This window comes from Bufo bufo, chromosome 7, assembly GCF_905171765.1.
Source record: "Bufo bufo chromosome 7, aBufBuf1.1, whole genome shotgun sequence".
In the NCBI taxonomy this organism is placed as follows: Eukaryota; Metazoa; Chordata; class Amphibia; order Anura; family Bufonidae; genus Bufo; species Bufo bufo.
This window is the reverse complement of record NC_053395.1, coordinates 187,089,843-187,114,317: the sequence shown is the minus strand read 5'-3', so window position 1 is coordinate 187,114,317 and position 24,475 is coordinate 187,089,843. Positions and strand designations below refer to the sequence as shown.

The window sequence follows — 24,475 nt, the reverse complement described above, 5'->3', positions numbered from 1 at the left end:
CTTGCGGATGCGTGAGAACAGACCCATTATAATGCATTTTCTCTATTCTGGAGTTAGCCGCCCTTTTCTTAAGTCTGTTAGCTAACAAGGAGCCTGCCCTATCCCCCATATGATAGTGAGACATCTTAAATCTGCTAATTACTCGTTCATGTTCATATAAAAGATGCGACCTCAACTTAGAACGGACATTCTGCAATTCCAAAAGGTGAGCTGAAGAGGGATTATCCCTGTATCGTTGGTGTGCTAACTCCAGCTCTGATAACGCCTCATTAAGCTGCCGATCTCTAGCTTTTTTCAAACGAGAGGCTGCCTGCAAGAATATACCTCTCATATAGGCCTTGTGAGCCAACCACAGGGTAGATGACGAAATATCAGGGGTGCTATTCAGAAGGAAGAACTCCTTCAGACTAGCGCAAAATTCTTCCAGTCTCTTAGAACTTTTGAGCAAGTACTGGTTTAGTCTCCAATTCGGGGGTGATTAAGAGGGTAAGCCCATATTGAGTTCCATCACTATAGGGGCATGATCCGACCAAGTGGCTAGCAGAATATCCGTTCTAAGTACCCCTTGCAAAATATCCCTAGAGACCAGGAAGTAATCGATCAGGGACTGTGTGTGATGTGCGGAAGAAATATGTGTATAATCTCTCTCTCTCCCCCATGCTGGTACCGCCAGATGTCATGCAAGGAAGTGTTTTTTAGAGCTTCTTTTAGGCCCTTCCGGCGGGGCTCAGCATGGGTGAGACAATCCATCCCCACATCAATTGGGACTTTAAAATCCCCACCCATTATGATAGCACCCTTCGCCACCTTTAAGATTTTCTTGTGCAGTCTGTTGAAAAAGGAGATCTGCCTAACATTTGGTGCATAAACCGAAACTATCGTGCACAATTTACCTTCAAGTGAACATATCAGGATAACATATCTACCTTCCTTGTCTGTGATGCATTGATGTAATGTGAAAGCAACAGAGCCCCTTATACATATGAGGGTGCCAGCCTTACGCCTTTGGGCAGCAGGGGAGTGAAAAATATGCGGATACAATCGATGAGTGCATCTGTGCTGGTCTGCTCCCACCAAATGCGTCTCCTGAATGAAAGCCACATCGCATTTGCTGCGGAGCAGATCCCGCCACATCTGAGAGCGACGAAATGGGGAGTTCAGACCACGAACATTATTAGAATAAAATTTCAGCCCCACCATAAGAAGATGCATAACGTACTAGGTGTGAACATAAGGGGCATTATTGAGGCTGAGGTAGAGATCAAAATATGTGGGCCACATATCAGAGCACGAGCAAATTAGGACAACAAAAAACAACATAACATTAGCAAAAATAAAAACGAAAAGGAAAAGGTGATTAGACATCCTAAAACTGCAATGAGCAGGATTCTAGAGTCTAAAAAGGGGGGTCTGCTTAGAGGGTGACCACCACCCTAGCACCAGAAGAGCAGACCTAGTGGGGGGGAAGAAAGAGATAAGTTCTTACGTATCTCCCATCCCGCACATCCAGAAGAATAAAGTAGGTGAGGGAGTCCTGGAAATCATGTTTGTTCCCATTCTGGCGCAATTCTCGCCGACTTGTTTCCATGGCCTTCTACAGGATTGGCATTATCTCCGATTGAAAGCAGGCCCATCTTATGTAGAAGGACAGAGGCATCTTGTGGGGTGTTGCAAGCGGTCATCTGCCCCTTCACCGAGATCAGTAGCTTTATAGGGAAGCCCCAGCGATAACGGATATTCTTGTCACGGAGGGTACGTGTAAATTGCGCAAATTCCTTCCTCTTTGCTAGTGTGGCTGCGGACAGGTCTGCGAATACTTTAATGTCCTTAAAGGTTTCAGTTGGTGTCGGATTTTGCCGCAGGTTTCGAAGAAAGTGATCTTTGGCATGGTAAAAGTGAATTCGCGCTATGACGTCACGCGTGAGAGAAGGATCTAGTCCCTTTGGCTTAGGGATACGATGAATCCTGTCAATCAGTAAGTCTCGCTCAGATAACTCAGGCACGGCTTCTTTAAGCAGAGTTTGCAAGTAAAACTCCAGCTCTGCTGGGCCTACCGTCTCCGGAATTCCTCTAATGCGCACATTGTTACGCCTATGGCGATCTTCCAGATCCTGGATCTTTTCTTTTATGGCCGCCACATCCTCCTCCAGCGCTTCATGCGCATCGATCAGAGAGTTGTGTGACGCAGCATATTCAGCCATTTTGCTTTCCACGTGGGTGACTCGATCTCCTACTCCCTGTATATCGCGCTGCAGATCTTTGATCATGCTGGAGATGTCCGCTTTGAGCGAGGATCTTAGGGAGTCCAGCAGTGTGCTCAGTATCTCCTCTGTAATCGGGAGAGCCCCAGCTTCAGCAGAAAGGAGAAGCGGTGGGCCTCCACATGCTGCAGGGGAGGGAGCAGGAGTCGCAGAGAGCCGGGGAGAAGAAGCGGGAGATCCCTCAGCTCCGGCGCTTGACGGTGGCGTTCTGGGGAAGAACTCTGTCATTTTCTTCGGCGCCTGTCTCTTTCTAATCTTGCCCATTCTTGGAACCAGGTAAGTAACCGTAGTGTGTGTCAGGGCCCCTCAAGAGTAATATTTGAGCCGCTATGGATATGCGGGAAGCGGAGCTACAGTCTCAAGCAGCCGCCGCCATCAACGCGCAGGCCACGCCCCTTGTTTTTCTTTTTTTAAACGTGAGCCCTCCTTGATAATTTGACCCCTCATATAGGCCTTGTGAGCAAGCCAAACTATTGTAGGGTCTACATCTTGGTCAGAGTTGTCTAAAAAGAACTGCTTTAACTCATCCCGAATCCGATCACGTATAGCAGGCCTGGTCAGTAGTGACTCATTAAGCCTCCATGTATACAACCTACTAGTTGGGGTAGACGGGGTGAGATCCGCAACAACCATGTCATGGTCTGACCAAGACATCACTTGGTGTCGACAGTACGCTAGGTGCGGCAGAAGGGATGAAGAAATTAAAATCAGGTCAATGCTCGTATAGAGATGATGGGCGGGAGAGTAGTATGTATATCCTCTCTGGACACCATTATACTCCCTCCAGGAGTCCGCCAAGGAGAGGGACCTCATAACATTCATAATCTGGAACCCCAAGGCAGCTGAGCGTGGAGTGTTAAGCTGGAAAGAGCGATCAATCAAAGGGTTCATCACAAAATTGAAGTCCCCTGCCCATATAATCTCGTCATACCGTAATGCCTCTATTAGATGAAACATATGGGTGAAAAAGGTAATCGGATCCTCAGTTGGAGCATATGTGTTAACTACGCACATAACTTTCCCTTTATATTCTCCCAATAGGATAACATAGCGACCTTCCTGATCTATAATGTGATCATTAATCTGGATCGGAAATGAGTTCCGTATCAAGGTAATTACTCCCCTACTTTTAGTACGGAAGGTAGAGGAAAAAAATCTAGAGTATCGGGGGTGAAAATATTTAGGATGAGAAGAAGGAGTGAAGTGTGACTCCTGTATACAAATGATATCTGGGTTGTGTCTATGATAAGTTGTAAATGCCGTTTTGCGTTTACCTGGGGAATTCAGGCCCCGTACATTATGTGATAATAACTTACACATTATCCCAGCAATATATAGTGTAGCTTAGCATGACTAATCGCCTAATTCTTAAAAAGCAGCTAGTTATGGCAGTTAGGATCTCCATATGGACATTAAAACTAGAAAACATAATCAAAAACAACATAAACAATGCTGTTGAACAGCAAGAATGGCAAGGCCTAATGTGGCCTGCAATAACAAGTGTACCTACTGCAGATATCAGGGGAGCAATATCAATCCCTGAATCTACACGATAAGGCCCAAAGAAGGAGGACAACAAGAACGTCCGAATCGCTGGAACCCTGGCGAATGTCCTGAGTCATGTCCCTGCAGGCATCCATGGGTAATGGGACCCAATATCAGGATGTACGGAGACTAGAATAAGCAGTCACTCCTTGGAAACAAAAAAACATCGGTGATTTAGCGTTGGTGGGTACCTGAGTCCAGACTCTGGCCGGGCGCTGAGGCCTTGGAGGCACCACTGATTTATCCAGATGATCCACCTCCAATCCGGCTTGACGCAGCTTCTCGATCTCCTCATCAGGGGTATGTATCGTGTAAGAGCGAGAATTAAGCTGAAAGGATAGGGCGAAAGGGAACCCCCATCTATAGCGCACTTGAGCTTGCTGTAGCGCCTGCGTGACCGGTTTCATCTCTCTACGCTTACGAAGCGTTGTGGGAGCTAGGTCGGCATAGATGTGCACTGTTGGCGGGAGATCTGGTAAGGCCGCCATATTTCGTGCCGCATTCAGGATCATATCTCTTATCTCCGGATAGTGTAACTTCAAGACCACATCCCTAGGAGTGTTCGGGGGTGCGCGGCTTCCCCAGGGCCCTATGTATCCTATCCATTCGTAGCTGACTCGGCTGGGCCTGGGGGAGTAAGGCTATGAACAATGCACCTACCGTGCTTGATAAGTCCTGAAAGAATTCAGGTAAGCCCCTTATACGTAAGTTCCCTCTCCTTGACCTGTTCTCCAGATCTTCAATCTTTGTCTCAAGGGCTTGTAGCTGGAGTGAGTGCGCATCAATATCCTCTCTGTCAGCGTCCACGGCATCAGCTAGCTCGTCCGTTCTGGACTCCAGGTCAGAGACTCTGTTTCCCAGCTCATTAATCTGGCGGGAGAATTCTGCAACCGCCTGGGCCAGTTCGGTTTTAAAGAGAGCTGCGATGTTAGCATAAAGTTCTGCCTGACCTGCTTGTGAGGAACCTGCGTCCACGTGAGGTTCGTTCTCGATTGAAGAGGCCGGGCTCGCAGGAGAAGCCGCATTGTCGGCCATGATGGAATGTCTCGTGGTCCGGAAGATCTCCGGTATGGTCTGCGATGTAACAGGCGTTCCCGGGATTTTCGATCCTCTCTTGCCTCGGGTATTCTTCTGTGACCTCTGCATGGTTTCTCAGGGCTTGTGGAGCCAAATGAATGGCGCTAATATAGGGTAAATTCCAGCGGTCGGAGACATGTCTGCTCCGTAAGCCTCGCGCATGCGCCCCCTGTTGGGTTTTTAATGGGGAGGGCAAGTTTATGTTGTTTGTTGTTTACCTATGGATTGCGCAATTTCCTGTTCGTTATTTGAAACTTTTAGTTATTTTCTGAAATGGGTGGTCAGACAGGAGTCAGGTAGGGAATCTGTGCTTCACTACTTACATGATTTTTTGTTTTTGGGGCCAGCTGGCAATCATACCTGTTCTATTCTGCTACACACGATGGAACGGGTAGCAGCGATGTTTGGGGTCCCGTTGGCGCTGGAGAAGACCGAAGGCCCGACGACTTCTGTGAAATTCTTGGGCGTTGTCATTGATACGATGAGGATGGAATGTCGTTTGCCTGAGGAGAAATTGAGTGACCTGGTAGCGGAGGTTGTGGGTTTGCGGAGGGTTAAGAAGGCACAGTTGTGTAAGATCCAGTCTGTATTGGGTAAGCTGAACTTCGCATGTAGGATTTTGCCTATGGGGCTGTTTTTTTTGTCGGAATAAGCGAGTGCGATTTTGCTGTGACAACATGGGGGTTGTTCAAGCTATTAACTCGCAATCAGCCAGTTCACCGCCGGTGATTCGCTTGCTGCGGCATTTGGTTTTGCAAGGTTTGTTTTTGAATGCGTTCTTTGTGGCTGTCCATTTGCCGGGTGTGGAGAATTCAGTAGCTGGAGCTCTCTCTCGTTTTCAGTGGGATTTCTTTCGCCGATTGGTGCCGGAGGCGGTCGAGCGGGGGCGTCCTTGTTCTCAGTGGCTCTGGAGCGTGGCCTTGGGGTCTCCGCATCGTTGATTAGGCAATCCGTGAGTACGGGTACGTGGCCAGCTTACGCATCTGTGTGGTCTTTATGGGAGCGATTGATAGAGCAGGTTGGGGGTGGCATTACAGAAGATGACTACTGAATGTTACTGATTTATTGGGTGGGTTTGGCATTTAGTGAGGGTTTGTCTTATTCGGTAGTGGCTAAGAAGGTTTCAGCGGTTGCGTTTTGACTATGCATGCAGGGTTTTATGGATGTATCAAAATGCTTCCTGGTGCGACAAGCGTTAAAGGGTTACCGGCGGAGGGATAGGGATAGGCGTCACCCCCGGTATCTTACGAATTGTGGCAACGTTTATGGAGTCAGGTGGCTTGATATGTGTGTCAGGTTATGAAGTGTGCTTGTTTCGGGCTGCGTTTTTCGTTGCCATTTTTTGGCGTGTTTAGAGTGTCTGAGTTGGTTTCGCGGTGTAAATTTAGGTTAGGTGGTTTGCAGCTCGGTAACATGGTGCGGTGTAAAGATGGGTTACGGTGTTTTTTGCGGCAATCAAAAACAGACCTGGAGGGTAAGCGGAAGCACTTTGTATTGAGGTCGATGGGGGGATCAGTTGTTTGTCCTGTTCGATGTGTTGATGATTTCTTGGCTGTGCGGCCAGATATCTCTTGGCCTTTGTTGATACATCAGAATGGGACAGCCTTGTCTCGCTTTCAGTTTGTTGCGATATTTCGGAAATGCTTGGCAGCCGAGGTATTGGCGGCGAATAAATTTGCATCTCTTTTATTCAGGATTGGGGCGGCCACGGAAGCATCCAGGTGGGGCCTGGGGGAGGATGTGATTCAGCGGATAGGCAGATGGAAGTCTGCAAGCTTTCGTTCATACATTCGCCCACATTTGTTGTTTAATAGCGAGAAGTTGGAGAGCGGCTGTTAGTAGTTGGTGGTATTTGTGGGAGCTCAAGGTATTGGTTAGGGTGTTGTATCGCTGACTTGCTTTTCTGTTTTATTTCTTTCAGGGCCTGCACCGTGTTTAGCCTGGATTTTTGGTCACTCTTACGTGTATTGGGGGGCCCAGAGAGCGGATGTGCACAGGAACGGTAGGCAGTTGGGTTTTGATGTGGGAGAGTTGCAGGTGCGTTGGATCGGTTTATGAGGTTTGTTGTGGGGACGAGTGCTCCCGGAATTTTGTTTTTACGCATCGTTGGATCGTCCCCCGGATATAGTGGTTTTACATGTAGGTGGAAATGATTTGGCCGTCCGCCGTTCCAGGGATGTTATTAGGGACATCAAGCTGGATGTGTTGAGATTGTTGGCAGATTTTCCAAGTTTGTTAGTAGTATGGTCGGACATTGTTGGGCAGCGAGCATGGAGGATGGCGAGGTCGGTTGATAAGTTGAACAGGGCACGGGCAAAAGTTAACAAGGAAGTGGGCCGTTTTGTGAGGTGTCAGGGTGGTTTTGTGGTGCGTCATAAGGATTTGGAGGGGGCGTCCCCTATGTTTTTACGGCAGGATGGGGTTCATTTGAATGAGATTGGGATTGATATGTGGACCTTGGGCTTGCAGGAGGGTTTGGAAATGGCGTTCAAGATTTGGAGGGACGAATGTATGTGAGGTATCCCCTATGTTTGTCTGGTGGCAGGTAGAAGAAGGATCCTGGGAGGCAAAACTTGGATGCATGGCTCCATCTCCTGCGGCGTGCATCTAGGATGTTGTGGTGAATGGAAAGCTGGGGGATCCTGTTTGGGCTAATAGCCTGACAGGGGTTTAATTTCCAGGAGTTGGTGCCCTTGGGTCGGTGAGTGCGGCCGAGGGTAAAGTTGGATTAAACCTGGATCGTAAGAGGAGGTTCGCGAGGGGCAAACATGGTTCACTTGGATAGCCTTCTAGGATCCCTTCACATTTTAAAAAGTTACATGTTGGATTCATGTTTTGATTAATATTGTTAATAAACTTAAGCTACGGCCTTTTTACACCAAGTCACATGGTCGAGTTTTATTTGTTAAAAGGGGTTGAGGGATACAGAGAGCCAGAAGATCTTCCATCCCAGGAAGTCACATATGGTTTAGATAGGATTGCCATTGTGTTTGCTATTATGCATTTTTGAAAAACATTTCCTATTCTCAATTAATGGGAGAATTCTCAGAAGAAAAAAAAAAGCTTAATCACATGCACAGCTCTGTCCTTGAAAATTGGTTGCCTATATATTTGTTATGTTTAAAGGGGCTGTGCAGGAAGTACATATTGATGACCTATCCTTCAGCTGATTCGGCCAGGAGTTGGACCCCCCACTGATCAGATATTGATGACCTATCCTGAGGTTAGGTCATTAGTATATACTGGTCGCACAACCTCTTTTAAAGGGCTATGTAGACCTTCAGGGGTCAATTTTTTTTATGATAGCATTTTGCCCACTTTGGGCTAAAAATCTTTTTTTAAATTGGTCTTTATTAAAAATATTCAGCCGTTCTGTCACAAAGGGTTAATAGTTTGTCCAGCTGTGTGAATTGTGCTTTCACTAAAAGGTCATAAACACTTATTTAAGCCATATTCTTATTGGTAAGATCAGAACTGAGCTATAATGAGTGTTTATAAGGTCAGAGATAAGTAGACGTCAACTGAACTGCTTGATGGAACAGAGTGATGATACAGATCCTGCTACCAAAGAATCTCAAGGCTGTGCAGAGAAAGGGGCTCAAAATGTTCAATAAAGACGAACTGAAAAAAAGTTTTTTTAGCTCAAAATGAGTAAGTGCAATAATAATTTAAAAAAAACAATTGCCTCCAAAGGTGTACATAGCCTTGCTAAAAAACAAACAAACAAAAAAAATAACTTCTTTTCAATTAGCCTTTTATTACAAATGTTGAGCCATTCTGCCACAAAGGGTTAACTGTTTTTCTAGCTGTGTGACTAGTACTTTCACTTTGTGCTGGTTTTAAGCCACATTCTTATCAGTAAGATAAGAACTGAGCTATAATGAGTGTTTATAATGTCAGAGAGCAGAGATAAGGAGCCCGTCAGCTCCTGGTCTGATGGAAAAGACAAAAAATCCAAAGGGTGCTACTAGAGCATCTCAGCTCTGTACAGAAAAAAGGACGCTATATTTTTAATAAAAAACAATTTAAAAATATATATTTCTAGCTCAAAATTAGTACAATGCAATAATAAAAACAATTGCCACCAAAGGTGTACTTTGCCTTTAAAGTGAATGTAAACCATTTTATTTTTAATTACTCTCAGTAAGTCCAACCTTCTGTGTGTATCAGTTTCTTAAAAGGATTTTCCAGTTACAAGTTATCCCCATCCTATAGATCTTTGTGTCCAACTGCCAGGACCTCCACCAATCCCAAGAAAAGGTGTTCTGTCTCCCTTAGGCCTCTCGCACACGGCCGTTGTGGTTCTGTTCCGTGCATTGGGGACCGTAATTTGCGGTCCCCAATGCACGGGGAACGTCCATGCGGTGGCCGGGACGGATCCAGACCCAATCAACTTGAATAGGTCAATGATTTGTCCGTTCCGCAAAAAGATAGTACAACTCCATGGTGCTTCCTTGGGGTTCCGTTCCGTGCTTCCGTTACGCACCGCATCTCTGGATTTTCAGACCCATTCAAGTGAATGGGTCCGGATCCGAGATGCTGAATGCACACGGTCAGTGCCCCGTGTATTGCGGAACCGCCGTATGTGGCCCGCGCAATGGCCAGGGGAGCACAACGGCCGTGTGCAAGAGGCCTTATTTGACTAGAGCGGCGGCTGAACATGCACACTGGTGCTTCATCCAAGCTCGGTGGGACTGCTGAAGATAGCCAAGCGCTGTAATCGGCTTTGGAATGACCGAGTTCCCATGTGGCTGATACATGCAAAATATGTACTGGGACCGATTTTGTTTAATATCTTCATAAGTGATATTGCAAAAGGCCTCGCTGGTAAGGTTTGTCTTTTTGCTGATGACACAAAGATATGTAACAGGGTTGATGTTCCTGGAGGGAAACGCCAAATGGAAAAGGATTTAGAAAAACTAGAAGAATGGTCAGAACTCTGGAAACTGAAATTTAATGTGGATAAGTGCAAGATAATGCACCTGGGGCGTAAAAACCCAAGGGCAGAATATAGAATATTTGACACAGTCCTGACCTCAGTATCTGAGGAAAGGGATTTAGGAGTAATTATTTCAGAAGACTTAAAGGTGGGAAGACAATGTAATAGAGCAGCACGAAATGCCAGCAGAATGCTTGGATGTATAGGGAGAGGTATAAGCAGTAGAAAGAGTGAAGTGCTTATGCCGCTGTACAGAACACTGGTGAGACCTCACTTGGAGTATTGTGCGCAGTACTGGAGGCCATATCTCCAGAAGGATATAGATACTCTAGAGAGAGTTCAGAGAAGAGCTACTAAACTAGTACATGGATTGCAGGATAAAACTTACCAGGAAAGGTTAAAGGACCTTAATATGTATAGCTTGGAAGAAAGAAGAGACAGAGGGGATATGATAGAAACTTTTAAATACATAAAGGGAATCAACTCGGTAAAGGAAGAGAGCATATTTAAAAGAAGAAAAACTACCACAAGAGGACACAGTTTTAAATTAGAGGGGCAAAGGTTTAAAAGTAATATAAGGAAGTATTACTTTACTGAGAGAGTAGTGGATGCATGTAATAGTCTTCCTGCAGAAGTGGTAGCTGCAAATACAGTGAAGGGGTTTAAGCATGCATGGGATAGGCATAAGGCCATCCTTCATATAAGATAGGGCCGGGGGCTATCCATAGTATTCAGTATATTGGGCAGACTAGATGGGCCAAATGGTTCTTATCTGCCGACACATTCTATGTTTCTATATCTCCATAATACTGTGCCATACGGAGGCCCCGTACAGTAGTGCAATGCCTACAGCAGTACAAGCCATGTGAACGCCTGGTGTTGCTACACATATCCTGTGCACAAAGCTCTGCAGATATTGTAGTATTGCAAATTTTTGCTTTGTAATTTAAGCATATGGTAGTCATGAAATTCTTCCAAACATGGCAGTGTTTTAAAATGGGAACCCACATCTTTTGCTTGTTTTGAGGAACATAGAAGTATCTTAGATCCATGGATATGACCGTGAACTGTGGACGGCCTGAATGACTGTTTTTTTTTTTTTCTTTCCAGCCATTATAGTGTACAGATTACCATGGACCTGGAAATGTAGCAAGCTGCTGATGAAATGCATCCACGCTGGCCTGCACCTTACAGCATCCGTTCTCGTGGTGGTGGCTCTGGTGGCTGTATGGGATTTCCACAATGCCAGAAACATTCCTAACATGTACAGTCTGCACAGCTGGGTTGGGCTCACTGTGGTCATACTTTTCTTCTTGCAGGTGAGATGGGTAAATGTAACGTAAAGTAAGAAATAACATTCTTTTTAGGTGATCCCTCTCTTTGCATCTACATTTTGCAGGTAGTTATCATAGGCTTAATTCTACACAATTTCTCTTGGTGTGGCAATCTGCTTCTTCAATACGGAGCACCAATAATTTTGAGTGAATACTATATTGTGTAATTTTTATGTCCACAATTTATGCTGATTCATTTGTTCATATATCTCGATAGAGTTGAAGTCATCTGCTTGTAGTCATAGATTTAAAAGATACCATCCTGAGTGAATGCAGCCATCACTAGAGGGAACTTAAAGGGGTTGTCTCACTTCAGTAAATGCATTTATCATGTAGACACAGTTAATACAAGGCATTTACTAATGTATTGTGATTGTCCATATTGCCTCCTTTGCTGGCTGGATTCATTTTTCCATCACATTAGATACTAGCAGTGGTCGTGCTTGCACAGTATGGGACAAAGCACTGGCCTCTTTGGTGGCCGGGACCATGGAAGCACGCATAGGTCGCACTTTAAACTCTATGTGATTAGAGTGAATGCCGGGTCTGGGCTTTAATACAGTAGTTTACAACATGGACACCGGATATCTGCCTGTTTGCTAGATGCATACCTTCTTGAATCCAATGAAAAAGTCAACTAAAAAATGCCATGTTTATTGCTAATTATAAACCAAAAATTATATGATATTTTGTAATGAAAGCATCATGACCACAAATGAACCAGATCTGTGCAAAATGTAAATCACATCACCAAAGGGCAAGTAATCCAATATTACAAGAGGTTGACTGACTAAATATTACTTGGTGGTACAAGAATTGGGGTTTCAACTCATTCTGATATAATCTTAATCCTTAAATGGTCATAAACTTTTCACACAACATTGCATAAATCAATAGTACATGGAACCACAAGAAACTTTGTAATATATGTTTTCAATGAGAAATGTTTGGTTCTCATATCATGAGCTGCCCCTCCACCTTGCTAATTGCTTTTCACTTTGAAAAATGTCTTACACCTGGCTAGATCGGATCAGCTCCATAGGAGGATCATATTACACATGTCAATACAAATCTATGTAGAGGGGCGAGGGAAGGAGTAAACAGGAGCTGAGGAGACACACACACACAGACAAGCAGACTGCACATCTAGAAAAGAAGCTTATATACGGACAAGTGTTTTATTCACAACCATACTGGTCCTCCATGATCCTGGGGCTGCTTCTGAGTGAGTAAGAGAAGGTTAGGAAGCAGATTCTCCTCTACTTTCTATGTGCTGTGGATGGAAGCTAGTCTCCACCCACCATGTCTGAGAGACCTTCAAACTAGATCTTCAGAATGTACAGAGGAAAACTGCTACAAAATACCAGATACAAGTGATATAGTGGCCAGAAAGTGTTATTCCTCCAGTACACACACTGTACTATTGATTATTGCAAGGTTTGTTGAAAGGTTAGGTACGCTTAAATGTACATCTGGCTTTTCAAAGCCCTAAATTATCCTTATTTTGTTCTGATATGGACACATGTGTCTTAAAAAAACAACAACTTTTGGATACAAACAATGTCCCAAAGTCCTCATTGAACTCTTTATTTTATTTTCCAGCTTGTTGTCAGTATTGTTGTCTATCTCCTTCCGTTCACCCCCGTTTCCATCCGAGCAGCTCTCATGCCTATCCATGTCTATTCTGGTCTTCTTCTGTTTGGAGGTGTGATTGCAACAGCACTTATGGGAATCACAGAAAAACTAATATTTTCATTGTAAGTATCATCACAGCAAAAAAAAAATGACTCCACTGATTATATATTTGAATCTATCTATGATACGTTGCATGTATCCATAGGTTCCCCCATTCAACCAAAGGAGGGAGGTATACATTAAGAAACCCTCTTGACGTATACGTCCGATAGATACTGAAAAAGACAAAGTGTACTGGCCTGGCCCACTTAACAGATGAATGAAGCAAGTAGCAGTGTGCATTTGGCTGGTTTAGTCCTGAAACGCGTAACCCAATTCAGACAATACACTGTGACTTCTTCATTTAACTCTTAAGTCACCATCTTCTTCAAAGTTTTAGGAACAACACCAGATATTATTGCATTCTCCATGGCCTTCACTTCGTTCCAGTAGATTTTTTTTTTTCATGCTTCTAAAACAGTCTTTCAGAAATTCAGAAATCGGGTTTTTAAAATATCACCTTGGCTCCTTCAGGGCATGTTGGAGAGTATAAGAAGGTTCTATGTGTTAGATTTTCACTCCATCTTATTTTTGTTCTGAGGAACAATTTTCCTTTAAGGTTTTTCAGGAGTTGAATATTGATGACCTATTCTCAGGAGAGGTCATTAATATCTGATCGGTGGGGATCCAACTCTCGGCACCCTTGCGGATTAACTGTTTGAAGAGGCTACAGCGATCCTGTGAGTGCTGCGGCCTCTTCCTAGGCCATTGACATCACTTACATCGGTCACATGGACTATGTGCAGCATAATCCCATTCAAGTGCATGGACCTGGGCTGCAATACACAGATGCTATACAGTGTACGGCACTATTTTTGTAATGCTCCATTCTTAATTTTGGTGCATCTCAGGAGGCTTGTGTGCTAAAAACTAAATCTGTGCCATCTAGGAGCTGGTGTTGATTTCAGCTGTAATTTACAACAGTTTTCTGGCATAAAGAATGTTAATTATGTCAGACAGTGCAGTATGTCTCCTCCCTGTGCACTTTTAGAAAAAATGGCGGACGCGGTGTAAACAGGCAGAAAGCCGCCAATCTTTACTAAATACTTGCATTGACCATGAAACCACAATCCTGGATGATTTTTTTTTTCTCATTGTGCCATTCCTGTATTATTCCTCTTTGAAATGTATGAATAAATTGAAACTAGATATTACCATTGCCAAAGCAGTTTGTCCCTGTATAGTCTGATGACTGAGCAGTATCAGAATATGTAGGGACACTCTCCCAGCTGGTAACACCCAGATGTTAGTTTATTCATACATTTCAGGTTCGGGGCCACTTGTGAGAGCCTACAAGCGGAACCCCGAACGCAAGTGTGAAAGTAGCCTAACAGAGGAGAATCACTGAGTTATAAGAAAAAAAAAAAATGAATTGTTACATTATGGAGAATACAATTACAGACATGTCAGGAGTGGTTAGGTCCTCATTAACTAATCAAATCTACTGTTCTCTCTTTTATTTTTTATTTTTAAAGGAAAAACCCACCCTACAGTAGCTTTCCACCACATGGAATCTTTGTGAACATTTTGGGGCTTCTAATTGTTGTTTTTGGTGGACTCATTTTATGGATAACCACACGACCAGGGTGGAAGAGGCCACCGGAGCACGTTGAGAAAGACCAACATCCATTTGGTAGTTCTGCCGATGAGGCTACAACTGACTACAGCAAAGAAAAGTCAGACGTGGAATTAAACAGTGAAGCCAGAAAAAGGAATCTGAAATTAGATGAGGCTGGGCAGAGGTCCACCATGTGAGGATATTCCAAAGGAAATATGTAACGCTTTTGTTGGAAGAGCTTCAGCTGGATCCCATAAGAAATAAAATTTTTACAGAGGGGAAATCAATCAAAATTTAAGTTATGACATACCATAGAGATGTGTCAGTGGAGCACATCATGGGGTAAGCTTTCACCTCTGTCGATTTCCAAAAGTAGAGAGCACCTAGACCCCCGCATGGAACATTACTGAAAAGCAAACTAAAGTTGATATTAAATTCCTTTAAAAGATCATGACGCATATGCTCAAAATCTCCACAGGACCCCATCTACCTGGTGCCAAAAGGGTGGCATATAACGGGCTGGCATACTTTTTTTTTTTTTTTTTTGCTGTATTGAATCATGTAGTAGGATACACTATTCCATCTAGAGGTGTACAGAAAAAACATAACATAGTATAAGTTTGCCACGTATACAGTGGCGTCGGTCACAGGAATCCAAGTTGTGAAGAACGCTTTTGGAACAGTGCAGTCCCTTGGTTCTGGTAGTAGTTCCAAGCTCATAGAATACATTGATGTTATCTTCTGACACGTATCTGTGCCATGTCAATTTTGGATAGATTTCTCCAACACTGGAACTACACAGCTCACTTTAATGGGAGCAGCGCTGCAGTAACCACCTCTATCCACTACACAGTGGATGGAGCCGCTCACTGCAGCGCTGCTCCTGTTGAAGTGAGCTGAGTAGTTCCAGTGCTGGAGCTGATCAGAGGGGCTGCAAGTTGTCGGACTCCTATGATCAGATAGTGATTGCCTATTCTAAGGGCAACCTCTTTAAGTGTATTTTGTGAATAAAATATATACTATATATGACTTTATAAATATATCTTGATCATGTATAAAATAGCAATTAATCTACTGTATGTGCAAAAATTGATTTGCAATCCACTCACCATGAGTAAACATTAATTTGTAGTTTTCTTTTTTTTTTTTACCTTTCACAAATCTGAAAATCCGTTTGCAAATTTATATTAGTGGTGTAGCATGAAATTAGAGAAAATGTTCTAATTTTTCCTAGAAACAGTGCCAACCTTGTCCATGGGCTGTGCCTGGTATTGCAGTCAGCTCCTTTAATGGTGAATGGACTGTGAAATGTATAGTGAATCAGGTACATCAAATTCCTAATGTATTAAAACCTTTGTAGTAAATTTTCCATTCCAAATGTTAGCTGCTAGTCTACCTGGACACATAGCTGGAGTTAGTTTTATTTTTTATTTTCTTTAATAAAGTCATTTTTTGTGAGCTTTCTTACAGCATGTCCATTTTGAGTACATGTATGTCAAAAATATATAATTATTGAGCTAATAAAACAAGAGGACTCTACTAAAGGGGTTTCAGAATATCGATGATCTAGCTTCAGAATAGGTCATCAATAGGGGTGAACGAATTGACTTCGGATGAAACATCCGAAGTCGATTTGCATAAAACTTTGCTCTAATACTGTACGGAGCAGGAGCTCCGTACAGTATTAGAATGTATTGGCTCCGATGAGCCGAAGTTATTGCTTCGTGAAGTTTTGCGAGACTTCGCGCAATAACTTTATAAAATAATTTGTACTGTAAAAAAAACATTTCCCGAACTTGGGTTTGGTTCCAAGTGGTACCTTGGAGCCAAACCAGAGTTCGGGAAATGTTTTTTTACAGTACAAATTAATTTATGAAGTTATTGCGCAAAGTCTCGCGAGACTTCACGAAGCAATAACTTCGGCTCATCGGAGGCAATACATTCTAATACTGTACGGCGCTCCTGCACCGTGCAGTATTAGAACAAAGTTTTATGCGAATCGACTTTGAATGTTTCATCCGAAGTCGATTCGCTCATCCCTAGTCATTAATATCAGATTAATGGGGGTCTGACTCCCGGCACCTCCACCGATCAGTTGTTTGTAGCAGAAACTATGCAGTGGACTGAGCCGGAAGCAGAAGGCGCCACCCACTGTGTACAGTCCATGCTGGGATACCGTAGCTCAGCTCCGGTTCTGTCCACTGTGTATAGTTTCTGTCACTGATGGCTGCCAAAAACAGCTGATTGGTGGAGGTGGCGGGAGTCAAACCCCCACTAATAATCTGATATTGATGACGTCTCCTGAGGCAAGGTCATCAGTATTTAAGTCCTGGAAATCCCTTTTAAGTCTTTCCTGATAATTTTTATCCTTTAGGTTAAAAGTACAGGAACTTGCTAAAAACCTGAGCTATATTTTTATAGGATAGTAAAACGTTAGTCCAGTTAATCTGCTTATAACAGATACCGGGACACAATGGTAAATCCGGCATCGGCACTCTTGGATGATCCCAATGGATTACAATGTCTTCTGTAAGGTTCTGCCAACATGTTCAAAGTAGCGTTGCATGCTGCGTCAACTATGAGAGAATCTGTAAATACCATGTTTTGTTAACTTTAATGAACATGGAGGGTCAGGAATGCGAGGTCTCATGAAAATTAGTTATATTGTACATAAATTCAATGAGGAATGATATCATTATTAAAAGTGGTGCCCTAGGTCATGTGACCCTCTTGGAAGGAGGTTCTCTACTTGGGACTTCCTCTAGGAACCACAGCTGACCACAGGTTTCGTGGACGCTGGACGTTCATTTTGGGCACTATTCAGTAGTAGTACTACATTACACCTGCAGGAGCCAATAGCAATTGTGAGTCCAGCTCCCCAATGCCCTGGCATTCACCTCGGTAGTAAGAAGAATCACATATCTAACAGTGTCCTTTGAACATTGATACTTCAATCCAAAGAATCTGTTGTTTTTTTTTTTCCATTATGTGGATTTACATTTGTATTTTTGACCATTTCCTGAACCTGTTATAAGATGGTTTAGGGTACTTTCACACTTGCGGCAGAGGATCCGGCAATCCGGACGCAAACTAATGGCATTTGCCAGACGGCTCCGGATGCGGATCCGTCTGACAAATGCATTGAAATACCGGATCCGTCTCTCCGGTGTCATCCGGAAAAAACGGATCCAGTATTAATTGTTTTTTGCATTTTTGGTCTGCACATGCGCTGACGGAAATGCCGGATCAGTTTTGCCGGAACACTTATACACTTGAATGTAAATTCTGGCAAGTGATCAGTATTTTTGGCCGGAGATAAAACTGCAGCATGCTGCGGTATTTTCTCCGTCCAATAAACGTAAAAGGGACTGAACTGATGCATCCTGAACGGAATACTCTCCATTCAGAATGCATTAGGATAAAACTGATCAGTTCTTTTCCGGTATTGAGCTCCTGTGACGGAACTCAATACCGGAAAACAAAAACGCTAGTGTGAAAGTACCCTTAATTTTATAACTGCTGTCTTCTGCATATATATGTATAAATATAATACTTCCTAAATAATGAAGTGACTTACGGCTGGAAACATCACCTATCTACACACAGAGCATCCAGTTTATTTATTATGGAAACAGAAGTAAAATTGAGTCCACAAGGATATTTATGCATTCACCCATGTCTTTGTGCAGGGGCCATATATTGTATTTATACAAATTACCAGATCAGATCCAGCCTCTTGAGTTCACATCTAAACATATCAGTGTGTGAAAGGTCCTGGATGGGCTGTAGTGAAGCTACAGTGTGTGAATATTACAGGTCATTTGGAAACAAAAGAAAAATTGATTTTTGCCAAACTAACACAGCACTTTTATTACACCACCTATAGCACATATCCTGATGCCCCCTTCCCCACAGATATATGGTTGATAAGAAGGAGCAACCGGCATATGGCAAGCTTGCTTTGTAGAAATAAATGTGCATTGTGTTGATTGGTGGGGCTACAGATCTGTTTAGTTTGACATGTTTTGAATCTTATATCCCATACCCAAAACAGATTTTAGGATGGCAGCAATGTCATTTTTCCTACATATTAGTGGCCATAGTAATATAGAGGCTTGTTGATATTATGCAGTTTGCATGTAATATTTTTTACATTATTAAAGGGGTTGTGCCACCAATATTACTTATTCCGTATCCACAGTATAGGGCATAAATGTTTGATTGCTGGGACCCCCAGCGGTCACAAGATTGAGGGTTCATAAGTGCTGCCAAACTACCCCATGAGAATTGAGCAGTAGTGTGCATGCGTATTCACCACTCCATTCATTTATATGAGACTGCTGAGTACATTGCTCACAGCAGTCTCATAGAGGTGAATGAAGTTATTGAGATGCATGAGCACTATTGCTCCTCTCTCATGGGGCAGCACTTGAAAACCCTCATCCCCGTGATAACTAGGGGGACCCAGCTGACAGACCTCCAGCGATCAAACACTTATCCTCTGTCCTGTGAATAGGGAATAAGTGTTATTACTGGCACAACACCCCTTTAAAGAGGACCTGTCACCGCTCCTGACAGGCTTGTTTTAATAGCTTCATGCATTCCCCATGTAATAACAAGTCTGGAGCATCTATTCTTATGGCTCTATATTGTGCCATTCCTGTATTATTTCTACAAGAAGTTATGACTGAATATCTAGCAGTCTGCAGTAAGGGTACAGAGGGGAGGCAACAAGTTGGGGGGGTGTACCTGCACTGATTGGATAGAGTCTGTGCAGGTAAACACCCCCAACTTTATTAGGAAACAAATTTAACTCACCCCATCCACTTGGTCGCATAGCGGATCTCCTCTTCTTTCTTCCGGACCTGGGTAAAGGACTTTTGATGACGTCACTGCGCTCATCACATGGTCCATCACCATGGTGATGAACCATGTGACGAGCGCAGTGACATCATCAAAGGTCCTTTACCCAGGTCCTGAAAAAAAGAAGAGAAGATCCGCTACGCGACCAAGTGGATGGGGTGAGTTAAATTTGTTTATTATTTTTTAACCCCTCCATCCCTAATTTACTTAGCATTCTGTATTAAGAATGCTATTATTTTCCCTTATAACCATGTTATAAGGGAAAATAATAAAGATCGGGTCCCCATCCTGATCGTCTCCTTAGCAACCATGCGTGAAAATCGCACCGCATTTTCACACAGCCCATTCACTTCTATGGGGCCTGCGTTGCGTGAAAAACGCACAATATAGAGCATGCTGTGATTTTCACACAACGCACAAGTGATGCGTGAAAATCATTGCTCATGTACACAGCCCCATAGAAATGAATGGGTCGCAGATTCAGTGCAGGTGGAATGCGTTCACCTCACGCATTGCACCCGCGCGGAAAACTCGCCCGTGTGAAAGAGGCCTTACTCAGAGCATATAGTGAAGGTCACAGAAAAAGAAAAAACATTGTGAAATAATTTCGGGATGATGCCAGTAATAGTCGTCACTCTCGCAGTGTGAAAGATAAGGCAGTGAATTCTTCCAATGTCATGCCCAGCCCCATACGGTCTTATCGAAAGACCTAACTAATAATTCTGTCAAAGATGATTTGGTACAAGGCCATGAGAAAGGTTGCACTCATTGCAAACAGAAAATGTCTAAGGGTACTTTCACACTAGCATTTATTATTTTCCGGCACTGAGTTCCGTCCTAGGGGCTCTATACGGGAAAACAACTGATCAGTTTTATCCCCATCCATTCTGAATGGGGAGCAATCCATTCAGGATGCATCAGGATGTCTTCAGTTCAGTCTTTTTGACTGATGCTACGGTTTTAGGGCTCTTTCACACCTGCGTTCTTTTCTTCCGGCATAGAGTTCCGTCGTCGGGGCTCTATGCCGGGAGAATCCTGATCAGGATTATCCTAATGCATTCTGAATGGAGAGTAATCCGTTCAGGATGCATCAGGATGTCTTCAGTTCCGGAACGGAACGTTTTTTGGCCGGAGAAAATACTGCAGCATGCTGCGCTTTTTGCTCCGGCCAAAAATCCTGAAGACTTGCCGCAAGGCCGGATCCGGAATTAATGCCCATTGAAAGGCATTAATCCGGATCCGGGCTTAAGCTAAACGTCGTTTCGGCGCATTGCCGGACCCGACATTTAGCTTTTTCAGAGTGGTTACCATGGCTGCCGGGACGCTAAAGTCCTGGCAGCCATGGTAAGTGTAGCGGGGAGCAGGGGAGCAGCATACTTACCGTCCGTGCGGCTCCCCGGGCGCTCCAGAGTGACGTCAGGGCGCCCCAAGCGCATGGATCACATGATCGCATGGATCACGTCATCCATGCGCATGGGGTGCTCTGACGTCATTCTGGAGCGCCCCGGGAGCCGCACGGACTGTAAGTATACTGCTCCCCACTACTACTACGGCAACCAGGACTTTAATAGCGTCCTGGGTGCCATAGTAACACTGAACGCATTTTAAAGACGGATCCGTCTTCAAATGCTTTCAGTACACTTGCGTTTTTCCGGATCCGGCGGGTACCTCCGGCAACGGAAGTGCACGCCGGATCCCAACAACGCAAGTGTGAAAGAGGCCTTATCTCTGGACGAAAAAACTGAAGACTTGCCTGAATACATTTTTTTTCATAGGAATGTATAAGTACCGGCTCCGGCATTCAAAATACCGGAAAGCCGGATCCGCAGACCGAAAAAAAGGTGAAAAAAATAAATGCTGGATCCGTTTTTTCGGATGACACGGAAAGACGGATTCAGCATTTCAATGCATTTGTAAGATGGATCAGGATCCTGATCCGTCTTACAAGTGCCATCAGTTGGCATATGTTTTGACGAATCCGACAGGCAGTTCCGGCGACAGAACTGCCTGCTGGATCACTCTGCCGCAAGTGTGAAAGTACCTTAATGCCCACCAGCTCTTAAAGGGAACCTGTCACCTCAAAAACGCATATAAAACAGCCAACATTACCTTATAGTAGACCCCAGTCTGTTATTAATCATGTGTTTGATCCGGTAATCTGATGTTCCATACATGACAAAAACGATGTTTTAAGTGCCATGAGCGCTATCTTGCCGGTCAGCCTGAAGTCAAGGGGGCAGCGGCCTCCTTGCTTCAAGTCAAGATAAGCACGCCCCCTTCCCTGCCCCTCTTGTGTGTGATTGACATCCTGCAGTGAGGCCTGGGATCGCGTTAGTCTCGCGCATGCATGGTGCGCTCCTTTTTACTGCACGATCCCAGCTCCGGCTCCTGCAGTTAGCCAGGTTTCATCAGCACACCGCGCGTGCGATTACCGGATTTCATCAGCACACCGCGCATGCGATTACCGGATCAAACACATGATTAACCCCTTCAAGACCAGGCTAGTTTTCACCATAAGGACCAAGCCACATTTTGCAAATCTGACATGTTTCACTTTATGTGGTAATAACTCTGGAACGCTTTTACTTATATAAGCGATTCTGAGATTGTTTTCTCGTGACATATTGTACTTCATGTTAGTGGTAAATTTGAGTCAATATGTTTCACCTTTATTTATAAAAAAAATCTAAAATTTACTGAATTTGGAAAAATTAGCAATTTTCTAAATTTGAATTTCTCTGGTTCTCTGACAGACAGTGGTAACTTACAAAATAGTTATTACTTTACATTTACCAAATGTCTACTTCATGTTTGCATCGTTTTGTAAATGTTATTTTATTTTTTTGGGATGTTGGAAGGCTTAGAAGTTTAGAAGCAAATTTTAAATTTTTTTAGAACATTTCCAAAACCCACTTTTTAAGGACCAGTTCATGTCTGAAGTCACTTTGTGAGGCTTATATAATAGAAACCACCCATTTTAGAAACTACACCCATCAAGCTATTCAAAACTGATTTTACAAACGTTGTTAACCCTTTAAGTGTTCCACCAGAATTAATGGAAAATGGAGGTGAATTTTAAAAATTTCACTTTTTTTGCAGATTTTTCCATTTAGATCCATTTCTCCTGCAACCCAGCATGGGTTAACAACAAAATAAACCTCAATATTTGTTACCCTGATTCATATGTGGTCATAAAGTGCTATATGGGGGCACAGCGGGGCTCAGAATGAGAGGAACACTGTGTGGCTTTTGGAAGGCAGATTTCACTGGAATAATTTTCAGGCACCATGTTGCATTTGAAGACACCCTGAGGCACCCCAACAGTGAAAGAACCCCCAAAGTGACCCCATTATGAAAAAAAACACCCCCCCAAGGAATTTTTCAAGAGGTGCACTGAGCACTTTGGCCCAATAGCCGTTTCATAGAATTTAGAAAGACTTGGCAGTGAAAATGAACAATTTCATATTTTACAAGAATATCTCGCTTTAGGCCCAAATTTTTCATTTTAACAAGGGATATCAGGAGAAAATGCACCCCATAATATGTTACCCATTTTCTTCTGAGTACGTCAACACCCCATATGTGGTTGTAAAGTGCTGTATGAGCACACAGCGGGGCTCAGAATGGGAGGAACACCGTGTGGCTTTTGAAAGGCAGAATTCACTGGAATAATTTTCAGGCACCATGTCGCATTTGAAGACACTCTGAGGCACCCCAACAGTGAAAACCGCAAAACAAGGCTCTAGGGGTGCCAGAACATAATAGGAAATTGAAGAAATGCCTCATTTAATAAAATGACACCTTTCAATGTATTCATCTAGGGGTATAATGGGAATTTTTAATTTTTTTTTAAAAAATTTTTTTTTGGGGGGGGGGAGCTATTATTGGATTGCCAAATGGAAAAATGCTCAACTGAAAATGTCTTGCCATGGATTAATTAAGAAATTTGTGAAATGGACTTAATGGATATCAGTGGAGGTGTGATAAACTTGAAAGCACTCTCCAATGCAGAGGCCCGGTTTAGAGGGGCAGGTCTGACAGTAGTGAGTGGTGTCTTTCCCTTTAACCGAGCAAACTCGACACCTTTTTTGGGGTCGCCTTTTTTTTTCTGTGGGGGGGAAGTATTCCAGGGAAATGCTGCCCTCGTATTATTCTTGATACCCCAGAAGCACTGCTGGATGGAAAACTGCCCTCTCCTTCCTGAACGCCAAAAATCTATTTTTTTATTATTTTTTCCTGAAATTCCAAGAAGGTCCCCCCATGACCAGCTGTTCTGTGGATGACAAAGGCATTATATAGTGACACTTGGGTTAGGTACACAGCTAATTTTTTGTACCACACCTTAGATTTTCTTAAGGCACTGTAGGGCTGTAGTACCTGGTCTGAAAGATCCACTCCACCCATGAACTTGTTGTAATCCTGGATACACACAGGCTTGATGTTCTGCTCTGTGGTTCCTTGGACTGGGACTGGGGTGGACTGATCTGCATGGATGGTAGTCAACACAAGAACATCCCGTTTGTCCTTGTATTTTAGCAGCATCAAATTTTCGGCTCAAACAGCCCTGCTTTCCCCACGTCTGATCTATAAAGGATTTAGGGAGCCCTTTTTGATTTCTTCTAATTGTGCCACATGTGCCTATGCCTCTGGCAGCAAGGCACTTAAGGAGAGCGACACTATTGTAAAAGTTGTCCAAATACAGATGGTATCCGTGGTCCAGCAGGGGGTGGACTAAATCCCATACTATCTTCCCACTTATACCCAGAACCGGGGGACAATTGGGTGGCTCAATTTTGGAATCTTTTCCCTTTTAAATACGAAAGCGCAATGTATACACGGATACACTTTCACAGGCCTTATACAACTTCACGCCATACCTAGCCCTTTTATTGGGCAGGTACTGGCGGAAATGTAATCGGCTTTTGAAGTGGACCAATGTTTCATCCACTGAGAGACATTTTTGGGGGGTATATACTTGACCAAATTTGGAATTGTAGTGGTCAACCACTGGCCTAATTTTAAAGAGTCTGTCATAACTGGGGTCGCTTGGGGGTGGGCATTCATTATTATTGCTGAAGTGTAGAAATCTTAGAAGAGCTTCGAAACGGGCCCGGGGTATGGCAAGACGGGGTGTGATATAAAATATCTTTGTTCCAATACGAAC

At 43.6% G+C, this 24,475-nt stretch overlaps 1 protein-coding gene across 1 annotated transcript in view; it reads left to right on the top strand.

The window, feature by feature from the left end:
- Window positions 1-15,917, top strand: part of LOC121008157 (cytochrome b reductase 1) — a 39,077-nt gene extending 23,160 nt beyond the window's left edge. The window contains exons 2-4 of the mRNA XM_040440530.1: window positions 10,933-11,141; window positions 12,759-12,913; window positions 14,366-15,917. Of these exons, the coding sequence (XP_040296464.1) occupies window positions 10,933-11,141; window positions 12,759-12,913; window positions 14,366-14,645 (644 nt within the window). The 3' untranslated portion in view covers window positions 14,646-15,917. The remainder of the gene's footprint in view (window positions 1-10,932; window positions 11,142-12,758; window positions 12,914-14,365) is intronic.
- The last annotated feature ends 8,558 nt before the right edge of the window (window positions 15,918-24,475 follow it).